Genomic DNA, 26,996 nt, shown 5'->3' on the forward strand with positions numbered 1-26,996 from the left:
TTCTCTCTCTCTTCTGTTTGGTACTGTACAGGTACATCATGGAGGGTTTATTCAGAGCTGTTCACCATAAACAGCTGCCTGTTGCATTTGGTCAACACTGATGAGAGCGGTGAGACTGAACCAAAACATCAAAACGAAATAATGAGCTGAAAGATACTTAAAATGTCACCTTGTCTTGGATGTTAATCTCTCACTATGATCAAACTGTTTCAGATTTCAACGTCAAGTATTAACATGAAAATATTGATAAGAGCAAGTTTAAAGCCAAATTGTGAACATCAACACTCTTTTAAACTGACTCAAGAAACCAGGCAAGTACTGAGGTGTTTAATAAATAACAGCATGAACAACACAACAACAATAATAACAACAACAACAACAACAACATTAAAAGCTTAAATTCATTTAGCATATATACACATACTGTATAGATTTTCATATTTGACTGTATAAACCATAAATATGACATGCAGTCCTTATAAGTTAAAACAACCAGGACTTCTCCGACTGAGGTAGGGTCAGGGGCCAAGAGGTTGGATAGATGAAGCTGTGTGTTTGTGTGTGTGTGTGTGTGTGTGTGTGTGTTTGTGTGTGTGTGTGTGTTTGTGTGTGTGTGTTTGGACGTGGGGAAGAGGATTACAGTATTGGCAATAAAGCTGCAGTGGCTGTTTATTAGAAATGTGTGTGCTTGGTTCTTATTTAAATGCTAAGGAGTCGTCCTCCACGGTCAGTGCCCCAGACGTCCCGCCCAAGACTTCCGGCTGAGAACACACACACATGCAGCGTTGATGCGGATGAAACGCCAGGCTGTCCGTTCCTTGAAGATGGTCAGGGCACTCACGAATATGTGTGTGTTGGTGCAGTAGGAGTTCCAATGGCGACTGTCAATGCCGAGACAGCCCGAGTTGCCTGATCTGGGACCCTGTTTGCCACCCCGTCCCCCTGTCCGTCCCCCGTTTGCAGTCCCAGAGCCTCTGTGCGTAGGGGAACGGCAGGTGGTCTCATAGAAGAACTGTTTCTTCACCACATTGTTGATTGTAACGTTGGGCAGCACTGTCACCTCATTCCCAGTTATGTCTGTTGCTCGTGTCAGGTTGCCCACCCAGGTATTTATGCTGTCACATACTGAGTACTCTCCTCGGTGCATGGTGCGCGATCCTGCTCTGCGCCTTACTCTCACCCCCCTCACCCCTTCAATGTCATAGCCCTCACCTTCCAAGTTATCATGAGATGGGGCCACCTCGCTGAAGACAACCCGGGGGGAGGAGCGGTAACGTCTCTTGGAGAAGAGCTTGGGATCCACCACTGGGATGGAGGGGTCAGGGGGGGAATCCGACATAGAGTGCCCAACGACAGGGCTCTTATCCTGGGTGTGTGAAGGTGCCCGATGGGGCCTCTTGGTCCTGTCGTGGCTGGTCCTGTGATGGTCATGTGAACAATGGTGGTCCCCCGCTGCTGTCTGTTGCTGTCCTGCTCTGTGATTGGCTGCCGGCTGCTGTCCTACTTTGTGGTTGGCTGCCCCGGCGCACCGAGCCAATCCACCTCCCATGTTCAGTACAGCCTGGACGCCGATCAGGAGGAGCAGGACCAGTGGTGACGACCTCATGGGCACACGTCCTGATCCGAGCACAAACAAAAGTTCAGATATCATGTTTAATATGTCATGCTTCTATTGAAAGAGATAAGAGTAACAACACAAAACATTTTATAAAAAACTCAATCCAGTTTCTCAAATGTGAGTTTTCTTTTTATTTTGGATTTTTTTTCTTTTCTTTACAAAATAAGCAATTTGATGGCATTTTTAGTGCTCTGAAATCCCGAGATAGCCAGTTATCATTACTTAATGTAGAAGATCAATTAATTATTTGTCAACTAATAAATTAATTGCCACTTAATTTGATAAAGGATAAATCGGTTTGAGTCATTTTTAATTAAAAAAGTTATAAATTGTCTGTTATCTAGTTTCTTTACTCCTCTGACAGTAAACTGAATATCCTTAAGTTTTGAAAACAAGACATTTGAGAACATCATCTTGCGCTTTAGAAAAACTGATTGACATCTTTCACAAATTTTCTGGCATTTTATAGACAAAAAAACCAACTCATCTATTAATTGACAAAATTATCGACGGAATAATCGACTGGCATCGCATTAGTTCAGGCAGATCACCGAAGTCGCATTTTTATTGGATGACTGGCATCAGGTGTTTGCAGTATGCTTCCCAGTAATTGGTTCGTTCACACAGTCTACCAATAACGTCCAATCATATTCATGCAGGTGTTAAGCGCGGGCATTTTAACATGTCTCCTGGTTACTTTTATGGCCAGACACAGTCCTGCTTCTCGTTTTGGGTTTCTTAATTAAGGAAAAAAAGTATCGCCAAACGCCGTGTCTTCTGCTGTCCGTGGGGGTCAACCGGTTGTCAATCAGTCGTCAGATGTCGTTTAGATCCAGGACAGAGGTTTACCTGTGCTTTCTGTCGGACCGACTCCGCTCTGTCAGGGGACTCTTCGTCGAATTTCGACTCGCCATCATGCCGGCGTCCAAGCTAAGTACCTGCTGCTGTGTTGCTTGTGCATCCAATCGTTAACAGTGACATTGCATGGGATGGCTCAGTAGGCCTATACGCTATGTTTGGTTAACTTTGGCTGCAATGTTGATGTTGGCTTTGTTGAACTTGGCTGCTGTGCTGTTGATGTTTTTAAGAGTCAATGTGCGACTAATGAGTTAATTATTGGCCATAAATGCCAATTATGCATGCTTGCAATTGATGTTGTGCTGCTGGCTGCTCGGTTTGTCATGCTGCTGAATCTGTATTTTGATTGAAATGTTCAGTATTCACTTGCACTTCATGTGTTTTTATTTGCTTTGGTATTGTGAGTGTTTTGCCTCGTTGCTAATGTCCAAATTTCAATATTCTTGTATGGGTTGAACTGGTTTTGGTTACATTCTCCCCTGGTGGTTTGGAGTTGTTCATTACTGTTTTATATTACTTAATGCATGCTATTTTGCTCATCAGTGGAGAATACTTTACTAACTTTATTAGGTTTCAGCAGAATCTTGTCACTATCACAGTTTCTTTGAATGCCCCATCACAGAGCCGATCCTTTTCTGTCACTTCAAAGTTATTTGAGTTAGTAGGCCTACTTTGGTTTAGAAACATGTTTCCTCCATTTCCAGCATCACAGGAACATCTCTGGTCCTTGAACATGTCTTGTTTTGTTGCTGTGGTCAGTGTTTATGGTACCTGTGGAATGTGTCCAGTTGAAGTGGGAGCTCCTGTGGACTCTAGAGCCAGACTCCAGTGCAGGCCGGCCCCCTCATGCCTGCCAGCTGGACTCCCTGAACCGCAGCTCTGCAACACACATGCATACAGACCAAATGCTTAATTTCATGGATTTACATATCAGCATTTCACATGAAGAGAAAACCAAATGAAAGAGAACTAATTTTCTATTAAGATTGCACATTGGACTTGTAGATCTTTCTTCTTCCACACTGACATACCGTTCAGCTTCAACAAGAAGTGGTAAAATAGTGCTAGTAAGAACTCTCTTCCCTGACAATCGCCACTTTTCCACACATACACAATTTAACATTATCTGACCTTATCTATGCAAAGTGTACACACACACACGTTCATCATGTTCAACTCTGAGTTTAGACTTTCCATACATTGGAATGTTTGGCATTTCACACCTCATTAGATGTTTTACGTACATAAATAACATAAAATAGTGTCTTTCTTTGACTTACATGTGCATGTAGGAATGCATTACAGATTGTTGTTATCAATAGATTGCGACAATACTATTTGTGACTTCTCTTTCACCTGCTGGTACATTGGACAAGGTTGTAAATGTTTAGCTCCACCTGTGTAATTGTACAACATGGTTGTGAGTGGCAGAGCATCCTGGCTGGATATGCTTAATGGTCATTTTGGCAAAAACATTTTTTTAATTTTTATCTTTTGTGGGACACCAGTCTTCTGAATTACTTTCATTGGAATCCTCAGTGTAGCAAATAACCAGAAGAGGACACTGTTGCCTGCATAGACCAGAATTCAAAAACAACGGTCAGGCAGCTGAGAAATGTAACTGGCCCAGTTCCCATTGAAGATGGCAACTTGGATGCATGAGAGACTTTCAGCATCTCAAATACCTTTTTAGGTATTTTCCCCCCAAGCTAAGTATGCTTAAGTCCTTGAGATTTCTTTTCTTTGAACCATGTTTTCTTTACTTTGTCTGTATGGCAGTGGTAACTATTGTAATGTACACTAAAGTACTGTATTTTAAGAGACTTAAGCATTTCTATTTAATGCCAGTGTATACTTATTTTCCACTACACTACCTTTTACTCCACCACATTTTAACTACATCGTTCAGCTTTTCACATTGGTTAGGTTTTTGTACAAATCATCATCCGGTGAGTTTTGAAATATGATTCATTGTCACCCTAACGCATATAAAGCATTAGCCTCAAACTGGCACATTACATGCTGCTTATTAATCTGTCATAATAATCTAATTGTATAATGTTATAATTGACTAAAAGTAGCCGTTCTACATAATGAGTACTTTTACCTTTTGCAGATTAACCTTATGCACTTTTATTTGTGTAAAATATTTCAATGTCGGACTTTGTAATAGGTTTACATTTGGGTATTTATTGTACTTGATTAAACCACTGCTAAAGAGTAAGTTTACCATTGCAACTGCAAAACATTCAAGCAGTCTTTGGAGATGGAGAGAGCTATCGTTTGAGAACTATTGGTGATATCTTTTGGCATCAAACAATCACATACACGCACGCCTACACACTCACACACATACGGATCTGGTCCAAACAGGGAGTGAGTTGATTGATCCCGGCTGACGGGCAGCTCACTATTTACATGGCCCAGGGTGAGCCTGGAGGATCCTAATGTTAAAAATATGTGGCTTGTGTTTAATGCCAGTGGAGCCAGCGTAAACACTGCAGCGCAGGAGCGTAGGGGTCAAAGCGGTTTGGAGAGCACCTCTGACTTTTGGGATTACTTCAGCACTGGATCAGAATCCGGCTGTCTATCCCTCCAACCCCCTTACAAAAAAACTGGATTTAAAATAACAAACAAACGCACACATGCACCGCGACACAAAGTCTATTCAACGCAGCAGTGTGCGTTGAATGGAGTTTGGACGTGCTCCCAGTGCTGTTTGTTTGTGCTATGGTTATACGGTTTCTGCTCCTGTAATTGTGTTTTAGAATTACGGGAAAGCTATATATTTCAGCCACATTTGCAGAGTGACTGGGCCTGGAATAGAAAATGTTAGATCAAATGGTCCAATGGATTTGACATGCAAGCGCACATCCTATATCAAACTGTGGGGGGGAGGCAATCCATATGGTACTGATAAAACAAGAGGTTTTAGAGTTCTGTGAGAGGTTCCCTGCACTTTGACGTGCACAGGACAGTAAATCGGTTTCCTCTTTTGTATCCAGGCAGGAAAAATCACACACACATGGGAGATGCCCTGAAGAATAAGGGAGCTTGTCGGAGACAGTCCTTCTCACGTTCTAACCAAATAATGACAAAGGAATCCCAAAATTGTTAATGATAGACAAAATATGGTTCATATTTCCAGACACTCAACATACTGTATTAATACACACTGGTATAAACAAAGCGGTTGTTGGATTTCCTTTTATGATTCATGTCTAGTACAGTTTGCACCAAGGACGATGTTTATGAGAACAGACCTTGTAAAAACGGCTCTAATGAGGTTCCCTTTCTCACAATAGGCTAATTCCCCAGCTTTGCCAAACTGTAAATAAAGACCACCTCTGTTGAGTCATCCATCACCTTCAAATGCTACACTGGCATGAGTGTTTGAGGCATCACATGGCACTGCCTGGTAAACAAGATTGCAAAACTTGCTTGAAGTATGTGAAAAGATAAGTCATGCAGCTGCTAGTTTGCGACCTGGAAAACCAATCTTGGGTGGGATGAGAGGAAAACACTTCAGACAGAGACTAATTACTTATCCCCAGGCAGTGGAGCCCAGCCACACATTTTCATGTACTGATTATGCAGTGTTAGCCAGTAACACATTTTCATTTAGTGTGCTGTTCCACAAGATGCTCACTTGCTGAGCTGAGGTATCTAAGCTGCCAAGTTGTGGTTACAGTACAGTGTGTTGACTGTGATACAATGAGAACAAGGCATGTGGGCCAAAACATAAGCAGTTTAGGAGAGCAATGCCCACCATTAATCCGAGGTTAGTTTACATTTAGCAGGGCTTCCTTCCTATCCGTGTGATGCATTAGTCATTAGGTACAAGTCCTTGTTAAAAGATGTGCAAGAGCGGCATGTCAACACATCTCTCAAACAACCACACACCTCTCTCTTGGAGCGACTACAACAGCGTCAGGTTATGAGAGGGTGAGAAAAAGAGTGACAGCTGCAGAGATGGAGAGAAAGGAGACCGAGCGTGGTGATGCAGAGGAAAACAGAGAAAGTTAAACAGTGTTTCTGTGTCTCTCATCAAGTCAATGTTAGTGCAGTTCCTCCTGCTGTCATCCACTGGAAATAATTATCGAGAAGGACGACTGCCAGGTCAACTTGCTCTTTTTTCTTTCTTTTTTTAACTTTTACTCTTATCCAAATGATTGAAGACATTTATTTCCTCTACAGAAATGGTATCTAATGCTCGTTAATCAATGCTTGAGAAATGCAGCGACTTATAAGGATTAGTCTTTGAGGACCAAGACTTTTTTTTTTTTTTTTTTTTTTTTTTTTGGGACATTTCTGAATTGAAATTAAACTCTGGAGTTAAAATGTTTTAACTCCAGAAGCTTGCCATCCATGCAGACAATCTGCTCGTCACAGTTTAGACAAGCTGCCTCGTGAAACTAAGCAAACAGCCAGGACATTGCCATAAATATAGTTTTTGTCACGCAAAATTATGTCATGCAGCGTCTGTTAAAACCCCAATAAAGTTACGCTCTCCAAACGTTCTTGAGTGGCTGTCAGCCAGGCCTAATACTAGGGTGAGGCATCGTTTGGATTTTAACGATACTGATTCTGATTCCTTTCAGTTCCGATTCTTCTCGATTCTGATTCTCTGAGGGGTGGAGTTGAAACCGGTCACTTGCCTATTTTCACAAATAAGTGGAATTTTTTTTTTTTTTTTTTTGTAATGTAAAATAAATCCCCACTAGGCCGCTGCTTACTGTGCTCCAAAACTGCAACACAACAAGCACCTGGCTGCTTTGGAAACCAAAACTTGGACAAAATAAATAGGGAAGAGATAATCGTATTTGAAACAAAATCCTCTAATTGATTCCAATAAAAAAACTAGTCTACTGGAATCGTAATTTTTGAAACGATTCCAAGTAGGAATTGCTACTCTTGGAAACACTTCAAGTCTTGTATGTGGGATATATGGCACATGTTGGACAGTCAGAAAATTGTAACTATAGAATAAACTTTGGAAATTCATCCATCCAGGAAATCAGTGTTTTAAAAAAGACACAATTAAATAAATAAAAAAATGCTATGCTTGCTTCGATTTTACACAGCCACCTGTTCTTTTTACACTGACTTCATTGATAAAGTCAGTGGTTATGTCATTAAGATAATATATAAACTAAACCAATGGAAGATGTACGCCCGTGAACAGTGAAGCATTTTAATACATTCCCACTTTTTAAATTGAAGACAATTTGAAAACTCAAGTACATTGCTGTAAATTTGTGAAAGTCAAACCAAGGAAGCCTGACTATTAAAGGCTAACTTCACTCGGTACTAAGTCTGTATTGTTTAGAATGGGGCATGTGAGTGTGGCTTTAAAACGCCCATATAATGCACATTTTCAGGTTCATAATTGTATTTTGAGGTTGTACCAGAATAGATTTACATGGTTTAATTTTCAAAAACCACCATATATTTGTTGTACGGCACATTGCCGAAGATCCTGTTTTTACCCTGCCGGTTTATAAGAGATCTTTCAATTCAATTCAATTCAATTTTATTTATAGTATCAATTCATAACAAGAGTTATCTCAAGACACTTTACAGATAGACCACATCTCACTTCTTTACTATCTTTGTTGGGAGTCGCACATGCACATTAGCTAAGTAATGTTCACATCAGACAACTACTGTTTCTCCAACTTTGGTCAGTACAAGGCAGGATTAGCTGGAAGACTTCTTCCAAACCAAGGTGCACTTGTGGAATACCTCCAGAACAGGGACATGTAAGTATATTATGATGAACTAGTGTGTGTTGTAGCAGTGTTTTGCCATTGAGGAAAAGCTAGCATGCTACAATTAGCCTTCTCATCTCGGCTAGTTACATAGACATCCGTGCAGATTCTGACCAGCTCACCCGGGGACAGAAGGCAGTGGACATTCAGAAACCCGTATCTCACTCAAAACAGCATATGTTTTTTTTGTTTTTTTTTCTTCCAAGTTTTTATATGTGAGTGGAAGCACCAGAGACACAAAATAACTCTCCAAATCCCAGAAAAATGGATTTCTTTTATAATAGGGGCACTTTAGGTGAAGATAGTAGGAATTGTTCTATATTACATCAAAACATGGCAAATAATTAATTTTAGTTAGTGGCACTGTTCGGCACGTTTCTCAATCAGCCTGTAGCTTTAATGTGAATAGTACAGCTGAAGGAGATCAGCCTCTGGCTTTTTGTTTAAAAGACATTTGCTCTGAGAACCAAGGCACCTGTTGTGCATCAGGGATACTTCAAACGGTAAACTCTGCTGCTCTGGCCTCAGGAAACAGGAAGTCAATGACAGGCATACACAACCTGTTAAAGCACTTGAGTCCTCAGAGCAATGACAAATGTAAGATCTGCCGAAGAAAAGAACATTTACAAATGTAAATGTATGAACTGTAGAAAAAAATAGAACATATGTTTGGTTTTTGACATCAGCTTTTAATAGCTTGATGGGTTTACTGGGTGCAGCAATGAAATATGCCTGGCGTGCACAACACAGGTAAATGTGTTTAAAACTTTCTGTAAAAACATGTAGCTTTCAAAAGACTGACCTTTTTTTCAACTTAGCCGGATGATACTGGACGCCACAGAGACGCAGGAACATAACTTCTCTCATCCACTAAATGTTTTCCAGCTCAATAACTCTCTGTGTGTGTGGTTGTGTGTGGTTGTGTGTGTAAAATATCTGGTAAAACAAAAGCTTGTGGGTCTGTACAGGGCATCTTGAGAATATCACAGAAGCAGGGAGCCAAGGTGTGGAAACTTAAGGGAGCAGACTTTGGCAATGAGACAGCGTCTTCAGCCTGCTGTTCGTGACTTTCTCTGGTTCTTTTTCTGTATGTCTGTCATTCGTCCAGGTCCTCCCTTTCTGCTTCTGGAATCAGACCTTATGTTCGACTTTTCTCTCACAAGTAAAATCCAGAGGTAACTTCCTAGACTAATGGCTGTTTAACAGCAATAAAATCATTCAACACTTTAAGAGTGTTTGTGTGTGTGCAGGTGCAGAGCACTGCTCTTGTGGATCCTCTTTTTATTTCTGTGTTTTGTGAAAATGACAAAACCATTTTCTTATCCGTGGACTGTCTTGCTGGAGATCTAATCCCCATTCAATTTCCTACTTGGCCATCTCAAACCAAGACCTGTCCATGCGTTTTTTTGTTTTCTTTGTGTTGTGAGCTACAAATAACTGGCTACTGCTTCAGAAGCTGTAAATAAATACTTTTTCTAAAGACATGCCAAAAACCCACACAATATGATTTCACTTGGCATTTGAAGTGGAAGGAAGTTGTCTTGGAACTGGGATAATTATATAGTAATACTTAATAGTTGGACTGGTGTCTGCATATGGCTCCACTTTAACTCTTTTTCACTAATGCACACTGTCCAAGAAAAGTAGATGTCAAAATATTGAATCAAAATGGAAAAAGTGTGCAAATGCATTTTATCTGATTGTTAATGCCTTCTAAATTTGTACCACATCACATGGGTGATGTAACCCGAATAATGAGAATTTAAGTCATTGTACTCTCAATGTCTTCACATGTAGCAAGGCTTAAACACACTTTTACAGTGCCAAGGCTCCCATTCCAGTCGAAGATACTGAAACAGTTCCAGGAAAAGCAGGCTTTAAGTGTGGCATATACTGTATCTCTTTACCCTTTTTATCTGCTTTTCAGCCGAGACTTTGCAATTCTACTGCTATGCATAGTGCTACATGTGGTTAAACTTTCACGTCGGCTCTTGGCACAATATTTGTTCCGAAGTTGTTTTTTATTTGCAAGGGCAAACATGAGACAAAGCAGAGACAAGAAATGAATAAAATGTCAGCCTTGTACATGTTGTCACACATTGTCCTATAGTAAGTCCAACAGTGATTCATCATAATAGAAAGATTGAATCCTTGTGGTGTTTGTGAAATGAATCAAAGATAATCAACATTTTAGCTGAGAGGGAAATTTGGCAGTAATTGCATTTGGAAGAAAGGGATGAGTAACAAATAAAAAACTGTTTGTTTAAACTGAAACAATGTAGCTCTTTGTATAAGGAAAATCATAGTTTTTTTTATTTTTTTTATTTTTTTATGTGGTTTCTAGCACATTCCCAGGAAAAAAAGCCTGTTATTGAAAAATGTTTTTGAAGTAGGGATGTTCATGATAACTGTTGTTGACTGTTTTAACCGCTAACTGACAATAAGAATTTTGACCAATTTATACTATCCGTTGAACTCAATATTATCATCTTTTTTGCATTGGATAAGAAAGTGGGCTATGCAATATGTTTTTTAACTTGCTAGGGCAAACTTTGCATATTTTACGCTCCTTTTGTCTGCTAAGTTCGTCAGTCGTCATTATTAATTTTTAGCGATGCGATCAGGGCTGTAGTTCTAGACGTTGGTTGCCTGGTACACACCTGCCTGTGTCATAGACCTTAATCATCAGGCATCAATCATTTCACACCGGCCACAGCCACAATGTCAGCCAGCACTTTGTATGTACTTAAAATAGACAATTAATAAGTTGGGAACATGTTCGTTTTTTTTTTTTTTATTGACACCTGTTTTACTTATTTGTTACATTTTATAATCGGCAGTTCGTAATGTTCTTGTTACACCAGAATAAAGTCTCAACACGTAAAATTCAGCTTTAGGTGACTCTGTGAATTTGTATACTTAAAGTAAAACATAATATGGCCTGATTTGATTTGTGCACACAGTGTTGCTTTTTATCAATAACGTTATCAATGAAATAATAATTATAATAATGCAAAATGATCATCTAAAATAGAACACATATTGTCTCTCACATCACAAATAATGATCTAGTAAGTGGTCTTGAAGAGGAATCTTTTATTTTTTTTAAGTGTTTTGGTCAGGACTCTGACTCTAACCTCTGAACCTGGTCTTGTCTTGGACTTGAACCTCTTTGGACTTGTTCTCGACTAGTCCTGGTCTTGGACCTGGTCTTGGACCTGACAAGGCTGACTACAGCCCTGAATGTTTTTTTAAATTTTTTTTTCATGTTCTTGTGAAGTCCTGGCTGCTGTCTTGGACCCCAGCAGAACTCCAGGCATGAGGTTTCTTTGGCAATAAAGTGAAATTGCAGCCAGAGCACTGTGGCTGTACAAGTGAAAGGTCTTCTCTCCCTCTTTGTTCCCCCTCTATAACCGGGCCCATCCCCAGTCAACCCAGCCTCTCCTTGCACTGGACCAGCAGACGTAGGAGGCCAGTCCCCCAGGCCTTGAGGACAGAAACACAATGATTAACATGTTTTCCAGACCCCTAGTTTTAATGACCTTGACATTCAACAATCTTCTCATGACAAGTGGTTAATCTTTTGGCATGGCCACGGTTATAACTCCCCATTTCCTGGTGAGAATCTAACATCCCACAGTGGAGCACTGTGAGGAGGAGGGCTAGAGGCACGTAGGCCGAGGGATGGAGAAGAAGGAATCAGAGACATCAAGGGATGGGGAGCGGCAACAAGTAATGTAGGGCGGGGTGCAGATGGGCAATGAGATGTCTTGGGAATTTGGCAAATAAAGAAGCATGTGTTACAAAGATGCAGAACAAGGAAGTACAAGGTTGAAGGGGAGCAGAAATTGAGACAAAGGAGTTCAAGGACAGGGAAGAAGGGTGGAATTCAGGCTACAGGGAGTTAAAGAGTTGAGGAGTAAAAAAACACATTTTTCATGTTTCATTGTTGTCTTTCCTCCCAATAGCTTTAACCGAAAATAACATGTCTCCCCTTTCTTCTTCTTTCCCTTTCTTCCCTTTATCAGCAGACAGACGACAAACTGTCTCAGATGTATTGTAGCTCATGTTTCTTATTTACTCCTAGGGAAGAAGAACTTCAAAGCACCTACATTTTGCAAGCTTTGCTCATATTGATACTCATCCTCCTGGAGAATACAACTATATTAGCATGTATGTGATTTGAAATCGCTAACACTGATGAGGTGAAATTAATCTCAGTCGTGTTTCTGATAAAGATCTCTGATTAAAGTTTGAATGAGTCATTCAGTTCATCTAGAGTTTGACTTTACCCCACTTACAATCTGATACCTGTGCTTTTAAATGCGTCCTTTCCAGCTTATACCCTTGATTAAATCGAGCATATAGAGTTGCACGTGACGCTTTGACTGCATGCTGTCAAAACAGTAAAACAAAGCGATTTTGTGAATGAGTCACACAGGTGGGTTACAATTTGGTACGGAACATAAAGGTAGGAAACGTGGGCGTAAATGGACAGATGCGCTCACTCAGACACCCAAGTTTTTCCATTACGCCCCAATTGTGTTGCACATCTGATGCCATGAGCATGGGTGTTGGCCCAAAGACGCAAGTTGGGTATATGTTGCATCAGACATATGCATGTATGGTGTTTTTTTAATGAAAGTTTGGCTACACAATAAGCATGTAAATATTCTTAACATCTTAAGGGTAGTTTGGGAAGAGAGCTAATTAATGAGGAAAAAAGTGTAGACCGTATTTGAGAGGCAGTGAAAGTGCTCTGGCTGCAGGCTAACATTGAGCTTTGCCTTTTTGTTTTGAAAATGTGTAACATGGAATTGATTTGTTAAACTTAATTACATTTTCTTTTGGCCTGGTTGTTTGGGGCGAGTGTCAACCAGCAAGGGCGGCACGTCTGAAGCATGTAGAGATTAGGTATCTCACTCCAGGATACTGATGTAAAATTGGTAATGTCACTTGCATGACGGCATGCTGCTGCAATGTGGCCTTAAAGAGCCATTAGGCATAACTGACATACTCTTTGCAGTAACCTCAAATCCTACTATAGGTATTTGTATTTTAGCCCTTCTAGTAGCATAGGTCAATGCATAGCAGTGTTTCGCTGTTGATTGGTTGAGACTAGAATATCTCAACACACATTGGTCGGATTGCCATCAAAGTTTGTCTATTTATGGAACATCTAACTACCAATACTTTAATTTACGACCAAACGCCTGCAAAAAACTCATGACATTCCCATTGGCCTCTGTTTAGTTTCTCATGAGTGAATATAGGGCTGAATGATTATTTTCCAATCATAATCGCAATTTGAAGAATGTGATTATCTAGTTGTGAAGACTACGATTGATTTTGAATGTGAATATTTAGTTGAATGTTTAACATTTGGTTTAACATGTTTTATTACTTAATTTATTTACAGTTTTTTAACAATATACCTGTTGGAATAATGTTACATATCGCAGGTTGTAAACAGACATGTCCTATTTGTAGTGGATTCCTCATTTACTTTTCATTACTTTAACATTATATTAGAAATTTTAAATTGCAAATCGTAATCACAATATCTGGCGGAAAAATCGGTTGCACTTTACATTCCACCACGGTAATAAGATGGTAATAGTGAGGTAACAGTGCGGAATTACAGAGGTAATATATAGGTAATAACTTGTAATTACCAAAGTTATGACTGGTAATACATCACAGTAATAAGGTGTAATACTGGTAATATAGTTTTATTAATATAGTAATAAGAATGATAATAATGGTGTAAGATATGTAAAAAGAATAGCTTAGAACAAATAAATTCAGATACATGTTTTTCTTATCTTTTTAAATACCTCATTGAAGAAGGACTCCAGGAATTCGGTGGGTTTTCCTTTTTCCGAATCTTTGTCGAGGCCAAATAGTCAGAGGTTAAATCTTCGGCTGTGACTCTCCAGCTTTTCAGATTTGTCTCTCAGTTCTTTGTTTTCTTTCTGGAGAGCTTTCCGTATACGTGCTCGGTTTCATTCAGTCTCTCGTGCATGCCGGAACGGCCCAACTCTCCATCTGCGAGTTTATCTTTTACAATCCTTCAGTCCGAGTTGGATGCTTCAAACTGAGGTTGTAATTTTATTCATTGCCTCGTTTTTTTTCTTCCTCCACTATCCGCTTCAATCTTCCATGTTACATGCCTTTTGTTAGCATTCTCGGTGTGTGATATAGATGCTGACATACTGTTCTGATATCTGTTAATTATTGTCAGAAAGTTTGATGTGCAATATGTATATTTTTGATGATGATTGATAGCTCATGTTAGACTGATGGTATGCTTCAGTAAGCTAGTTTGCCACTATTGGGTTTGTGACACATTTAAGTGTATTTTAGTTCATTTAAACAATATAGGACACTGTATAAAAATACATTACGTATTTCCTTTATTTCATCTTACATGTTAGCTACCTGTGTGTGTGTGTGTGTGTGTGTGTGTGTGTGTGTGTGTGTGTGTGTGTGTGTGTGTGTGTGTGTGTGTGTGTGTGTGTGTGTGTGTGTGTGTGTGTACTACCGCATTGAAGTATTGTGTAGTTATGTTGTTTTTATAATTATCATTGTACAATGTCTGTGACTCATTAATGTCTAAGTAACTGGTCATATTGCTTCAAATCTCAGTTTCACCCTTTTTGTAAGTCAAATAAACTGAGTTACGATGGTCCTAGTCTCCAGTGCTCGATGGTGGAATGTGTTTAGCTGCTTGTCTGATTGCACAGGGTTACATGCATGCAGGAGAAGACACACTTCATGGTAATTTTAGAATAACAGAGGTCAAGAGATTACCTAGAAACTACCAGAAGCATTTCCAGGTAATCTCTGCACTGCTGTCATTCTAAAATGACAATGTAATTAAATAGAAACCGGTAGTTTTGGATTTTTTGCCACTAATTCATGGTTATTACACAGAAAATACCAGATGTGTTTTTAGGTAATAAGTCACAAGTTCCAACAATGTGTAAAGTATTACCTTGAAACAAAAGGGAAATATTTGGAATATAAAGGGTGAATACATTTCAGCATTATAATATAATTACAATTTTAAATTCCAAGAAGTTTTATCTGACTCGGAAGGTATTACGTTGAAAGCAGCCTTTAATACTGTAAAAAGGTCAACATATATTACCCCATTATTAACATGTTATTACAATATTTATATAACTGTATTACCACTACCCAGATAAACATACGGTTATCATTGAACACATTCCTAGTTATTACCTTGGTAATTGCATGTTATTACATGTCACTTTCTTATCACCTTATTACTCAAGCATTACATCTTATTACTGTGATGTATTACCTGGTTATTACTTTGGTAATTACAAGTTATTCCCTGTATATTACTTCTTTATTATCACTGTTACCCCACTTGTACCATGTAATTAATGTTGTAGAAGCCATGCTTGCATAAAGAATGTTTTAGCTATTCATACATAAAGAATGTTCTATAAATCTTATAGCGAGTGAAGCAAACTATTGTGAAACCAGTTATAATGTGTGTTTTGGTAACCATACTGCTTTCTGGGTCACGCTCCGGTCACAGACCAAACAACGTGTCTAACCTAGCATGCAACAAGCTGCAAACTTTTGCAGACTTGTTACATGTTACATGTGTCAAGTCTGTTTTCTTGATGTCTTTCCTGGGTCTATTCAAAGATTAATTAAATGACAGTGTAAGTGAGAAACTAGGAGTCTGAGTTTAGACCCAACAAATGTAAAGTGCGAAAAGAATCTTAGATAAGTGGCTCAAGCGGACATTGGGCACAGACGTGGTCAGCTGATCATGTGTCAGCTCAGCTCGTTAAAACTAATTACACATGCCTCGATGGGCCTTTACAATATTTACACAATATGCATGCAAGGAAGAAAATTTGGAGGAAAAAAATTGCGAAAACCCCAACTTACAAAATAACATTATGTACTTCATTATCCCACATTGACACAGTTTGTCACATAAGACCAATCCCACACATAATATCACATGAAAGGACATTACAGAAAAGGCTATCAAATTTTTCATTCAAGCCATTTGGAGACATTGTGTTGAGGTAATAAATTCAAAAAGTTTCTCTCTAAAGAATACTTGTACCATGATTGCCCCCTCTTGAAAGGTTCTTAACACATTCTAACCCAACATATCTCAATGCGCTGACATTTTGACCAGCTCACATTATGAGCATGTTAGCACTTTACTGTATGCAACATCAAAAACAAAAGGTAAATAATTAACTTCACATCTCTTGTCTCAAGTCAGGTGCTCTCAATCGACATTTCAGATTGAAACTAAAGCATGAACCTCAATAAAAAAAACACAAAGTATTCCTTGTGTTCTTTATATCATACAAAACAGACTCAACCCTCTTTGTTGTACTCTCATAGATGTCACAGGACTGTACTAAATCCTCTGAAGAGTGTAAAAATGTGATATTGTCGTCACTCCCAGCTTTTCTTTGAGAAAAATCTTTCACTACTTGGCCATTCTCTATTCTGTGTGGTCTGCACATCATTCTGTCATCTCTCACTCTCTCTGCTTTAGTGTCTCTCTGCCTTCCTATCTCCCACAGTCCAAATCTCCCTCTCCTCCCTCCCCCTCTCTCCCTCTCTAGCTGATGTCAACCACCTGTCTGCGTGGGACCTCCCAGGCCCATCCTCTGTCTGTTAGCAGCCTGCCATGTTCAGTGTGCAAGTAGAGTTATGGTAAGAGAGTGGCTACTTTTCCAGCATGTCTGCATGTGTGTTTGTGTGTGTGCGTATGTGACCTGCAGCAGAGTTTTGGATTAATTCATATTTGGAGTTTGATGCATGGGCTTAACAAAGAATCCAGCAGAGAGAAATGGCTTCAACAGCGTCATTCTCCCCAAAACTCCTCATGATTCACCATTAATCCTTGAGTTTTGACTTAAAAACTTAACAAAACTTGATGACAGATAAAACAAGGTTGTTTGAAGACAGAGGTGGAGAAAACGGCTTGTAAAGAGGCTTTGCGCTTTTGTTGTTTTTGGGATCCAGTCTGACTAAAAAGAATGACGCCTTATTAATTTCTTCTCATTGTGTTGGAGACCAATCTGTTATGACTAGCAAATGGCTCGTTCTCCTGCATTCCGCACATTACCAAATCGGCATAATCCAAATACGTGCATAATAAGTTGCTTCACTTGTATCCTTGGGGCTAAGGTGTGTGTGTGTGTGTGTGTGTGTGTGTGTCTGTGTCTGTGTGTGTCTGTGTGTGATGAGTATCCAACACAAACAAGCGTGTACATATACACGTACACACATGCACATTGCTGGTACACATGTACAAACCTTCAATATGGAAGCAGATAAGAAACGTACAGTAGGTCTTTGAACTTTAACAGCCACTGAGTACTTAATGTTAAAATATTTTATTTTAAAAAACATGTATCTGAATTCTATTTGTTCTGAATTTAACTCTTTGAAATTATTTTACTTCGGAAACTTTCTGAATTGATTCACACAGTAACATCCAGGCTACCCAGGATAGGAGAAGCAATTGAGCCTGCACGCAATTGAACTGACCTCTGGCCTATCAGAGCACGGCCTGTTTGTCAGGTGATCCAAGAAATCTGCAGGGATATTGAACCTGTAAAGATGACTGTCAGGTAAACAAAGGTTCTCCGGTAAGGTGGTGGTGTTTTATGTACAATCAAACTCAGGGCTCGACAGAAGTATGTATGTATGTATGTATGTATGTTGTATCACATGACAGACAGGCCGTGCTCTGATAAGCCAGACGTCGGTTCCTGGGTAGCCGGACGTTACTGTGCTAATATTTAACTTACATTTTTCGATTGTAATTTTAGCTTTAAAATTTTATCAACCTGAATCTATTTGATCTGAAATTCTGTAAGTTTTCTTCTTTTTTTTGTTGAATTTGTCACCGTTTGAGAAAAACAATCATCAAAATTCAGGTTTTTAAAATGAAAATCAAGAATGTTCATATTTAAATTTCTAAGATGAATTTAGGACAAATCAATTTAGATATGTTTTTCAAAATTTAGTATTCACTGGCTGTTAAAGTTTAAAGACTTCTGTGTCTTATTTGCTTCCATTCTCCAATGCTGCTACAGTTTATTTATATCTATTACTTTTCTTTGGAGTAAACTTGATCGCTCTCGCTACAACAGATTAGTGGATGGCTGAAAAATATTTATAACAAAACATTTGATAGCAAATGCTAATTCCATCTTATATGGGGTTCTGGGGTGAATATGAAAATTTTAAAAGTAAGTGTTCTGTTGTTGGCAACGAAGGAGCGATTCATGTCTGGACAAGCTATAGTCAACCGACCAATCAGGATAAAGGGGAAGGAAAGCGAGAGTAAGACGTGTCATCACTTCAATCCAAATGTACACACACATAAAAAGGGGTTGTGGTGAAATGATTCAAAGAACCAGACGTGCACTAAGTCAACAGATTAAGACCACAACACTGTTATTGTAGCTGTAAGAACAGCCCTGGTAATTTGGTGAATTATCAGCTACTGTGTGTGCACATGCATGAGAGGACAGCGAGCAATAACTGAAAGTCATAGAGGCATTTAATGTGAAATGTGCAGGCGTGTCCGCACATTGAAAGTGTATAAACTGCACACACGCACATGTGAGCAGACACAGAAACAGGAATACATAACCCTTTGATGGAGCACCTGTGGAAATCAACACAAAGACTGACTTGCATTAGCAGTCCTGGATTCAGTTTTAATGTATACACAAGTCAAAACACAGAGTATTGTTCTTGATTTTGTACAGTGCTAAAAAAAAAAACAGGTTCATATGGGGGGGGAAAGGTGCTGGGATGAAACAATCTGCTTATGTCTGACAACAATTCTGTCTAAATCCAGTGAAATTACAAATGTCATACAACGTTAACTCTGATTTCTGTTGAATACATTTCCTCCCAAACATTGTGAGAAGTTGTTTGTAAAGCGAACGTCAACAAGAATTATGGCAGAATGTAACTGGAGGTGATGTCACGTTTCTGTATGTTCTACTCTCCTCCCTGTGCCACATGGGTCAGGCTACTGACCTGTCGTGACCTCCAGAACCGTTTTTCCTCCACAAACACAGACGTAACCCCCGCGGCTCTGACCTCTCCCACTGATTTCAGACGGAACATTTCAGCTGGGTCACTTTACGCCAGATGTTCTTAGCCTAGTCTGTGCACTGACCTGTGCCAGACTGCAGCTGCGGTGACCAAAAAGATAACCAAAATAGGGCCTGCATTTATTTTTTTTAACCATGAATTATCATCCTCTCATTTTGACCCCAAACAGGAATGCTTTGTTCTGGATGTTCAAACGTTACCAATTTCTCACAGAGACAGAGAGATACGAGAGTTTTGTTCTCATTGTAAATACATTGATTTAAAGTGTAAATTAGCACAAGATAATAGAAAACAAAAAAATGCTGTCAAGTTTGAAAAAGATGCTTTGTCAATCAAGCTAATTTCACATTTTTGTCTAATTTGCAACTTAAATTGCTTTTAGAATAAATAATATAAATAAATAAGTTTTTAGTAAAAACATGGACCTGGGATCAAAAACAAATTTAACAGATATTTGTCTTGGTAGCTGCTACCTGGGTAAGAATTAGTGCTGCTGAAACTTATAATGACAAGGAGGTACTGTACATAGAGGCAGGGAAGGAAAGGTACTGTCTAACTCGTTGATTTTGGAGAAAAGTGTATTATGAGCAAGTAACCCTTGATTCCAAATTAAATCGTCAAGATTTTGAACTGAGAACAAGTGTTCATATAAAGTAATTTTCACTAATGGGGCTACAGGCCACTAACCACTGTGTCTAACTCGGAGAAGACTGGAAGAAGATTGGAATAAGTCTGCCTCAAGGTTCTAGGACCTGATAAGACATCAGGCATCATTTTTCTGTTTAAACAAACCCTTAATTAGTTTTTTGTTGCCAGCTGGCGCTGTCCCAGATATTTTCAATAACACTAGTAGTACTTGTGTCAAACTAAGTCTGGTGGTGTGTTTGTAACGAGAAGCATTCTTTTGGCCTGGAACAAATGTTTGGCACAGTGTAGTACTAGAGAACACTTCCTCCATGACATTAATAATTTAAACAACTAACAGTAACTATGAAAACACGTCACATAATTCTAATCATTACTGTATCATATACCAAAACAGTCTGTATTGGGCTGCAAGTGATTAGTGGAACAATCCCGCTGCTTTACACTGCATTGGTTAAACTGTTGTTAATACTAACGAAGGTCCATGAGAAACTTTTTGGTCTATCTGCCAATGGCTGGTAAACTGAAACAAATGTACTGGCCCCGTCTATTTCTTTAGCTCCATGAATGCATTCATTTGTGCGTATGCATGGTCTAAGACTGTTTTTAAATTTGTTCGCAGAGGTATGAACAAATTCAGGTGAGAAAATGTTGATGAATCCTGGATTTAAATGTTAATGTTCGTATGCACGGTTTAAGCGCAGATTTGAGAATGAGGCTCATTAACGCACTTCAGCACACAAAATCCAGTACAGTGCAATAGGGGTTGCAAGGACAACAATGTTTGTGTTATACCTTGGGTTCTGTTTAGGTTGAAAAAAATACATTGAAGGAGCATTCAAATTAGAGTAGTCTCACTTTGATGGTTAGTGTTGTTGATTTTAGGCCCTTTAAGTCAAACAGCCACAGCCATAAATTGACAGTCCAGGTGTGCTGTCAGAGCCTCTCCCCTTCCCAGGTGTCCTAAACAACAGTCTGCAGTCTACAGCCCAAACCATCTCATCCTTTATGTGTTTAGGGGGTGGATCTTCTTCTTTCTGTCTTAAACTGAGTGATTAAAATTTCTTACATTTGCATGTCTGTCGATGGCATAATGTCACGTCTCCACACTGGAGAGTACCAAACAAAAACTTTAAATCCAAGTTCATCTTGAAATTTGTACAACTTTTATGTTTGTATTTATTAAATATTTGCAACTGAATGACAATGGGGTGGGATTACAGTATATTGATCAATGCATTAATGCCCATACACCTATGAAAATACATGTCATGAACTCCTGAGATAAAATGTTAGAATTGAAGTGCACAATATCCCTAGATGCTACGTAATGAGTAGGGGACAAAGCCTTTATATGGCGGGCCGCCAGGCCATTGGGAAACCCCACCAGGCCGGAAATAAAAATAATGCCAAATTTCCCCTGTGTTCATTCTCCAGCTGCGCATGGCCATGAACTGCCGTGAGTCACTGAATAGCACAACTGTCTTATTTATACTTGAACAGGTGAAGTGAAGTTAGCCCACCGGTAGTCTCGCATTGCCTGACGGATTCTGTGTATTTAGCTGAGCTAGACTAGAGAGTATGCTGTTACAACAGATCGGTGATGCTCTCTTGCCCTCGGTGTTCTCCGTAAAGGTGGTTGGAAGTGATGTTGTGTAGTGTTTTCTGTGGAGTGAGCACTGTGCCGGACTTCATTAAAATAAAAAACAGCCTTTTAAATTAGGCCTGCACAATTATCAAGGAGGAAAATGTTATTTTTAAATAACTTTGTATTGTACAAAATTGGATAACAAATATATTCAAAATAGCAATTTTTGCTTTGCAAACAGTACAAATGAAATAGAATAAATAAGAAAAATACATTCTTATTAACAAAAAAAGTCATATGTGCTTATAAACAATATTCTTTGTACAGCCTCTTCTTAAAGTCTGCATGCTCTGAACTTCTCTACACTTCTGATACTCCATAAACGACATGCACGACACGTGCGCTACTGCCTCTATAGACTGACTGGTTCTCTTTTGTGGCCATTATGAGAGTAGTGCTTAATACAGATTAAACGCAGAACCATAAATCTGGCATTAGTCAGAGCAAAAATGGCAAGCAAGTGAAGGTGTTTGAGGGCTGAAGTCAGTGTCTCTTCCTGATGTGAGTCATGTGCAGATTTGAGTCGTGCATGCTCAGATTTAAACAGTTTACAGCATAATATGTCATACTGAAATTTATGAAATCCAAACAGTAATACAATCTCATACAAAAAATACCAGAGGCTTGAAATTATTTCAAAATTTTTTTTTATCCATGTATGATATTGCTGATTTTGATGGCCAACATTTAGATCAAAAAGCCATTCAAGTGACAGCCTTTATTGTGTTTTATTTCCAGCTTGTAGCCAGCAGTGAACAAACTTTGTTAAGGAGGTCTTAATTTTCTGAGTTATTGACAAAACAGAAGTCTCTCGTTCTCTTGTTCATCTTGTAGGCTACTTGTCGCAAAGTGACACATCCGGAACTCCTATCTGCACTCGACCTACATTGGGCAGTGACAGCCAACAAGGAGGTTACATAATCGCACATGATGAAAAAGCGATTGGGGTTATATTAATTGGGCAGCGCTATTTTAAATTCAACATTGCTTGTATGGATGTAACAGGTGAACCACTTTTTAAAAGTGAGATTCATGCCAATGTGAAGCGTGGTTCATGTGGATTTTGAAAGTAACTAAAATATTTAAAGAAACTTTCTAAACAAAAGTTTTTGTTTAGAACGGAATTTGGTGCGGTGGTATCAGACGCCCCCACCCCCACCGAAAAGGCTACAGCAGTCAGCCTAGAGGGAAAACATTTCAGGCTGTAGCCAATAAGGTTTATTGATAAGAATATTAAAAGTAAATATCATCTAAACGTAATATCTGTTTTTAAAATGTATGCCATCTCTGTTTTCCCTCATTCATGACTGAATGGAGCTGTTTCAGCTAAAACTCAGTAGCTACAAGCACAACAACCACAAGGTCTATTGATGCAGTATCGGTTTACCCAATACTAATGGGTTGTTATTTTTTAAATTATCGTTGGGTTATTAGTTACTGGTTCAAGTTAACCCACTATTTTGTTTGTGCTGTAAACTAATGTATTCCTAGTTCAGTCCTATTCAGTTAGTTCAATATGTATTCCATAGTAAGTCTCTCTCTGTCTCTCTCTCTCTCTTCCTCTTCAATTTGTTTGCTTCATTGGCATGACATAAATACATCTGTGTTGCCAAAGCATAAGAACAAACATACATATGAACAGTAACAAAGAGTAAATAACACACACACGCGCGCACACACAGGTGCTAACATAGGGAAAGCTGTAATTCAGCTTCAAAGGGAAACCTGATAGGGTCATGAATAATCACAGACATCTTTGTCTGTAGGGGAAAACAGCACTGTCATCTGCCCTCCATACACACACCAGTTTATATGGCTTAAGCTGTTTTTACCATGTCATTGGGTGTTTTTCTGGGTTTGCAGATACAGAAAGGGCGACTATTTCCATTTTTAACTACAACCAAAAAAACAAATTAGCCTTTTGTTGTGATTAAAAATCATGAAAATATATATTTATTGTTAAAATAAATATGAAATTGGGGGGGGGGGAATTGCAACTGAAGCTATATCAGAAATGCCTTTTTAGTCTGCAATTTCTGGATCATTCTGCAGGATTGACAGACAAGCCAGCAATGGAGCCCAGACTCATTGTAACCAGCAGACCTCAACTCTAGATTACAAGCCAACAGATTATTATTAAAATTCCAGCAGAAATATTTTAACCTGTTTAAAGCTGACAAGCTGCCTACTTATCTAGCCTGCAAAATGATGTTTGAAAGTGCAATTTCTCTTAGTTGTTGATATGTTTGAGACCAGGCATGTATGGTAGATCTACTGTGTCAGCTTGTAGACACAGTGTACTCTGTGTGGTCTGTTGTCAGTGGCTGCTCTCTGACTATCAGTCAGTGTCATTGTCACAACAATAACATAACAGTGGCAATTAGGGTTGGGCAAAGTCTGCCAAATTGACATATGACCGTGTCCTCAGTGAAACATTATGGACACTAGCTCTCTATCTCACACACACATACACATGGACACACACAAATATACAAATCGGGAGTGTAAAACATTGATCAGCTCCACACCCATACACACTCTCCCTCTCTCTGTCATTTTCTTTCTTGGGTGCGTGCTGTCCAGAGGCAGTACGCAATTACAACTATTGGGGGGGGGGTAACATCCCAATGACTGTTGTGCGAGTGACTTATTGACAGTAAAACATGTTGATTGGACATTCTCTTTCTACATAGATGGTTTAATTGTGTATATACAAAGCCAGGCGGTGCCTTTACGAGACCAACAAATATAACATGTAATGTTAGCCCTTTTTGGTTAATCTTTTTTTTTTCTTCTTATAGTCAAGCAACTGGAACAATTTATAAAGCTGATTAATAGGAGGCTACACTGATATATGCACTTTAATTTAAGTTGAACATACCACAGAGAATGTGCTCTGAATTATCCCGTGTTAACCACATGGACAAAGTACAGTATCTGTTGAGATGACATGTAAGATATATAGCCAGACTGCTGCAGCTTTCTCTTTCCACTTCCTCCGTGGACCAACAGAGAGGTGATGAAAACAGTTGACTCCCCTCTGCTCGTAAACAATTTAGATCATTTATTTTTGTACAGGACGGGCCATCTTTCACTTGAGAGTGCTTTACTCGCTAGCCTACACAAAAGGTTTTGTCACGTTTTCTTATCCAAACACTGACGTACGGCACGCACAATGCTGTAGAAGGTGTGTGTGCGTGTTTGTGTGTGTGTGTGTGTGTGTGTGTGTGTGTGTGTGTGTGTGTATAATATGATTTAGCATTTTTGTATTTGGGAATAACGCCTACATTCTTTTAACATCTTCAGATTCAAATTACATGAAAATAACTGGTCTAATGTGGCGGACCAAATGACTGCACTAATGGGGTACTGTTGTAGCCTTTAGTGTATGTTTGTTTCTGTATGTAAATGTTGGTCCGCGGTGACATTCCTCCCCTGTCAAAGCTGAAAGGAATTCCCTGGTAGGAGTGGCAGGCATGAGGTCTGTGTTTAGCACTCACACACATACACACATAAATATACAAATCGGAGCGTAAAAAACATTGATCAGATGTACACCAATACAAGCACAAGGCCCCACCCAGACATAAAGATAACCTCAGCAACATACTTCATGTCGGACATTGGAGCTCATCAGAATCTACAAGTCCTTTTAAGGGTTGTGTAACATGAGCAGAGAGAGAGACAGATACAAAAAGTGGAGAGAGGGAAAGAAAGAATGAAGGTAACCTGATGTCCCAGGAGTTTTCAGAACAGTGAACTGGTTCCCATTGAAGTTTTGAGAACCCCTTTTTTTCTAATCCTCACCTCTATTCTCTCCTTCTCTCTACACCCTCTCCTCTTCCATTCCCTCTCTCCAACTGTATATACCTGGTTGTGTTGAACCTGTTGAAACTTAATATTTATCACCCAACTAAACTGTCTGTGTGGTAGGCAGCCAGAATGTTCTCCCCCCAACAGAGGACTTAACTGGCTGCTGCTGAGCTCAATCTCCACTTCCGCTTAATGACAGGTATGAAGAAAACTTCTGAGAGAGACTCTTTTCTCTTCAGCCTCTATATTTCTTTGTCTTCTATGCACACACACCCAACACATTAACACCATGTTTAATTAGGGTCTTAAAAAAAAAGGTAAAACTCACCACCCTGTTCTCTGGTCTTCCCAAGGCGTGAAACTTCCAGATTAGCTCTGCTATATTCCACCTCACTCTCTCCAGGCCAGGCGCAATTATCCCAGTCTCCAAATCCCGCTTCTGCTTTTAAAGCTGTGAGTTGAGGTCTCAGGCCATCCAATTCTGTCTGTCTCCCTCCCACACTCTTTGGGAAATGGATTGTTCTAAAAGTTTAGTAAGAGGAGCTGCTCCCTCCCTCCTATGTGGCTGACTGCAGGTCCTAGTGCCTACCCTTTCCACATGCTCTGGGACCAAAAAGAAAAAAATGTACAGCTGGTCATAATTTGCACCTAGTTGCCGTTATTCATCCTCTCCTTGCATTCATTAATTTCATTCATTTGTCTCCTTTGCGCACATCGGTGGAAATAAACTTTTACACGGGGATGATTCAGCTACTTTTCCTGTGAGACTTGTCCAGTGAAAGCTTTCCAAGACTGTCATTGTAGTTTCACACCTGAGTCATTTATAGCTTGGCATACGTAGATACCCTTGGACATAGACTTGTTGGTGCAACGTGCATCGGCCATTTGTGTGGTAAAACCACCAACATCCTTGGTCGACCATTTCAGAAATGTGGTACACTGCCATTTTCTAAAACCTGATAGTGTAAAAATGCTATTCAAACATTGAAAATGTGTACAGTCCAGTGGAATCCATAGAGTTACAAGAATAGAACTTTGATGGTCTGTTGCAATCAGGAATTCATCTCTGCTACTTGTCAAATGGAGAGAAAATGGGAACAACCCTACCGGAGTAAAACCATGCAACTGTGATATCCCCTCACCCTGGGCTGAGATCAGCCACACCCTATATTCAGCTGTGCCCCCAGGCTCCAGTATCACAACAGTCCTTCTTTGACATTTTTCCCTTGTTTCTGCATCTTTATTTCCCTGTCTCTCCAATCTTGCCTTCTAACCCTTTTTCTGTTTCTATGTGTTCTCTCTTTCACAGCTTCTCTCTGACCTGAACAGTATCATTGTCAGAGCCCCTGGCGCTGAGCAGACAGACATCCCACCATTTTGCTCCGACAGACAGACAGAGAGGAGGGGGAAAAAAGTGAGAGAAATTAGAGAGAGAAAGAAAGGATTGTGTGTCAGTGTCATCCCTTTGTCCTCTTGTGAAAATGGAAAT

The 26,996-nt window shown here is 39.4% G+C and overlaps 1 protein-coding gene across 1 annotated transcript; it reads right to left on the bottom strand.

Moving 5' to 3' along the window:
- Nucleotides 1–308: 308 nt before the first annotated feature.
- Nucleotides 309–26,007, bottom strand: ngfa (nerve growth factor a (beta polypeptide)). The gene is made up of 3 exons (XM_034876788.1): nt 25,836–26,007; nt 3,248–3,355; nt 309–1,617 (listed from the first exon to the last, which is right to left on the bottom strand). The coding sequence occupies exon 3, from the start codon at nt 1,604–1,606 to the stop codon at nt 728–730; it is 879 nt and encodes a 292-aa protein (XP_034732679.1). The 5' UTR covers nt 1,607–1,617; nt 3,248–3,355; nt 25,836–26,007; the 3' UTR covers nt 309–727.
- Between the last annotated feature and the right edge of the window lie 989 nt (nt 26,008–26,996).

The sequence above is a fragment of the Etheostoma cragini genome, chromosome 7 (genome assembly GCF_013103735.1).
Source record: "Etheostoma cragini isolate CJK2018 chromosome 7, CSU_Ecrag_1.0, whole genome shotgun sequence".
In the NCBI taxonomy this organism is placed as follows: Eukaryota; Metazoa; Chordata; class Actinopteri; order Perciformes; family Percidae; genus Etheostoma; species Etheostoma cragini.

What these genes read in the sequence shown, in the direction of transcription:
- ngfa (XM_034876788.1), bottom strand. Translation starts at nt 1,606, where the DNA reads ATGAGGTCGTCACCACTGGTCCTGCTCCTCCTGATCGGCGTCCAGGCT.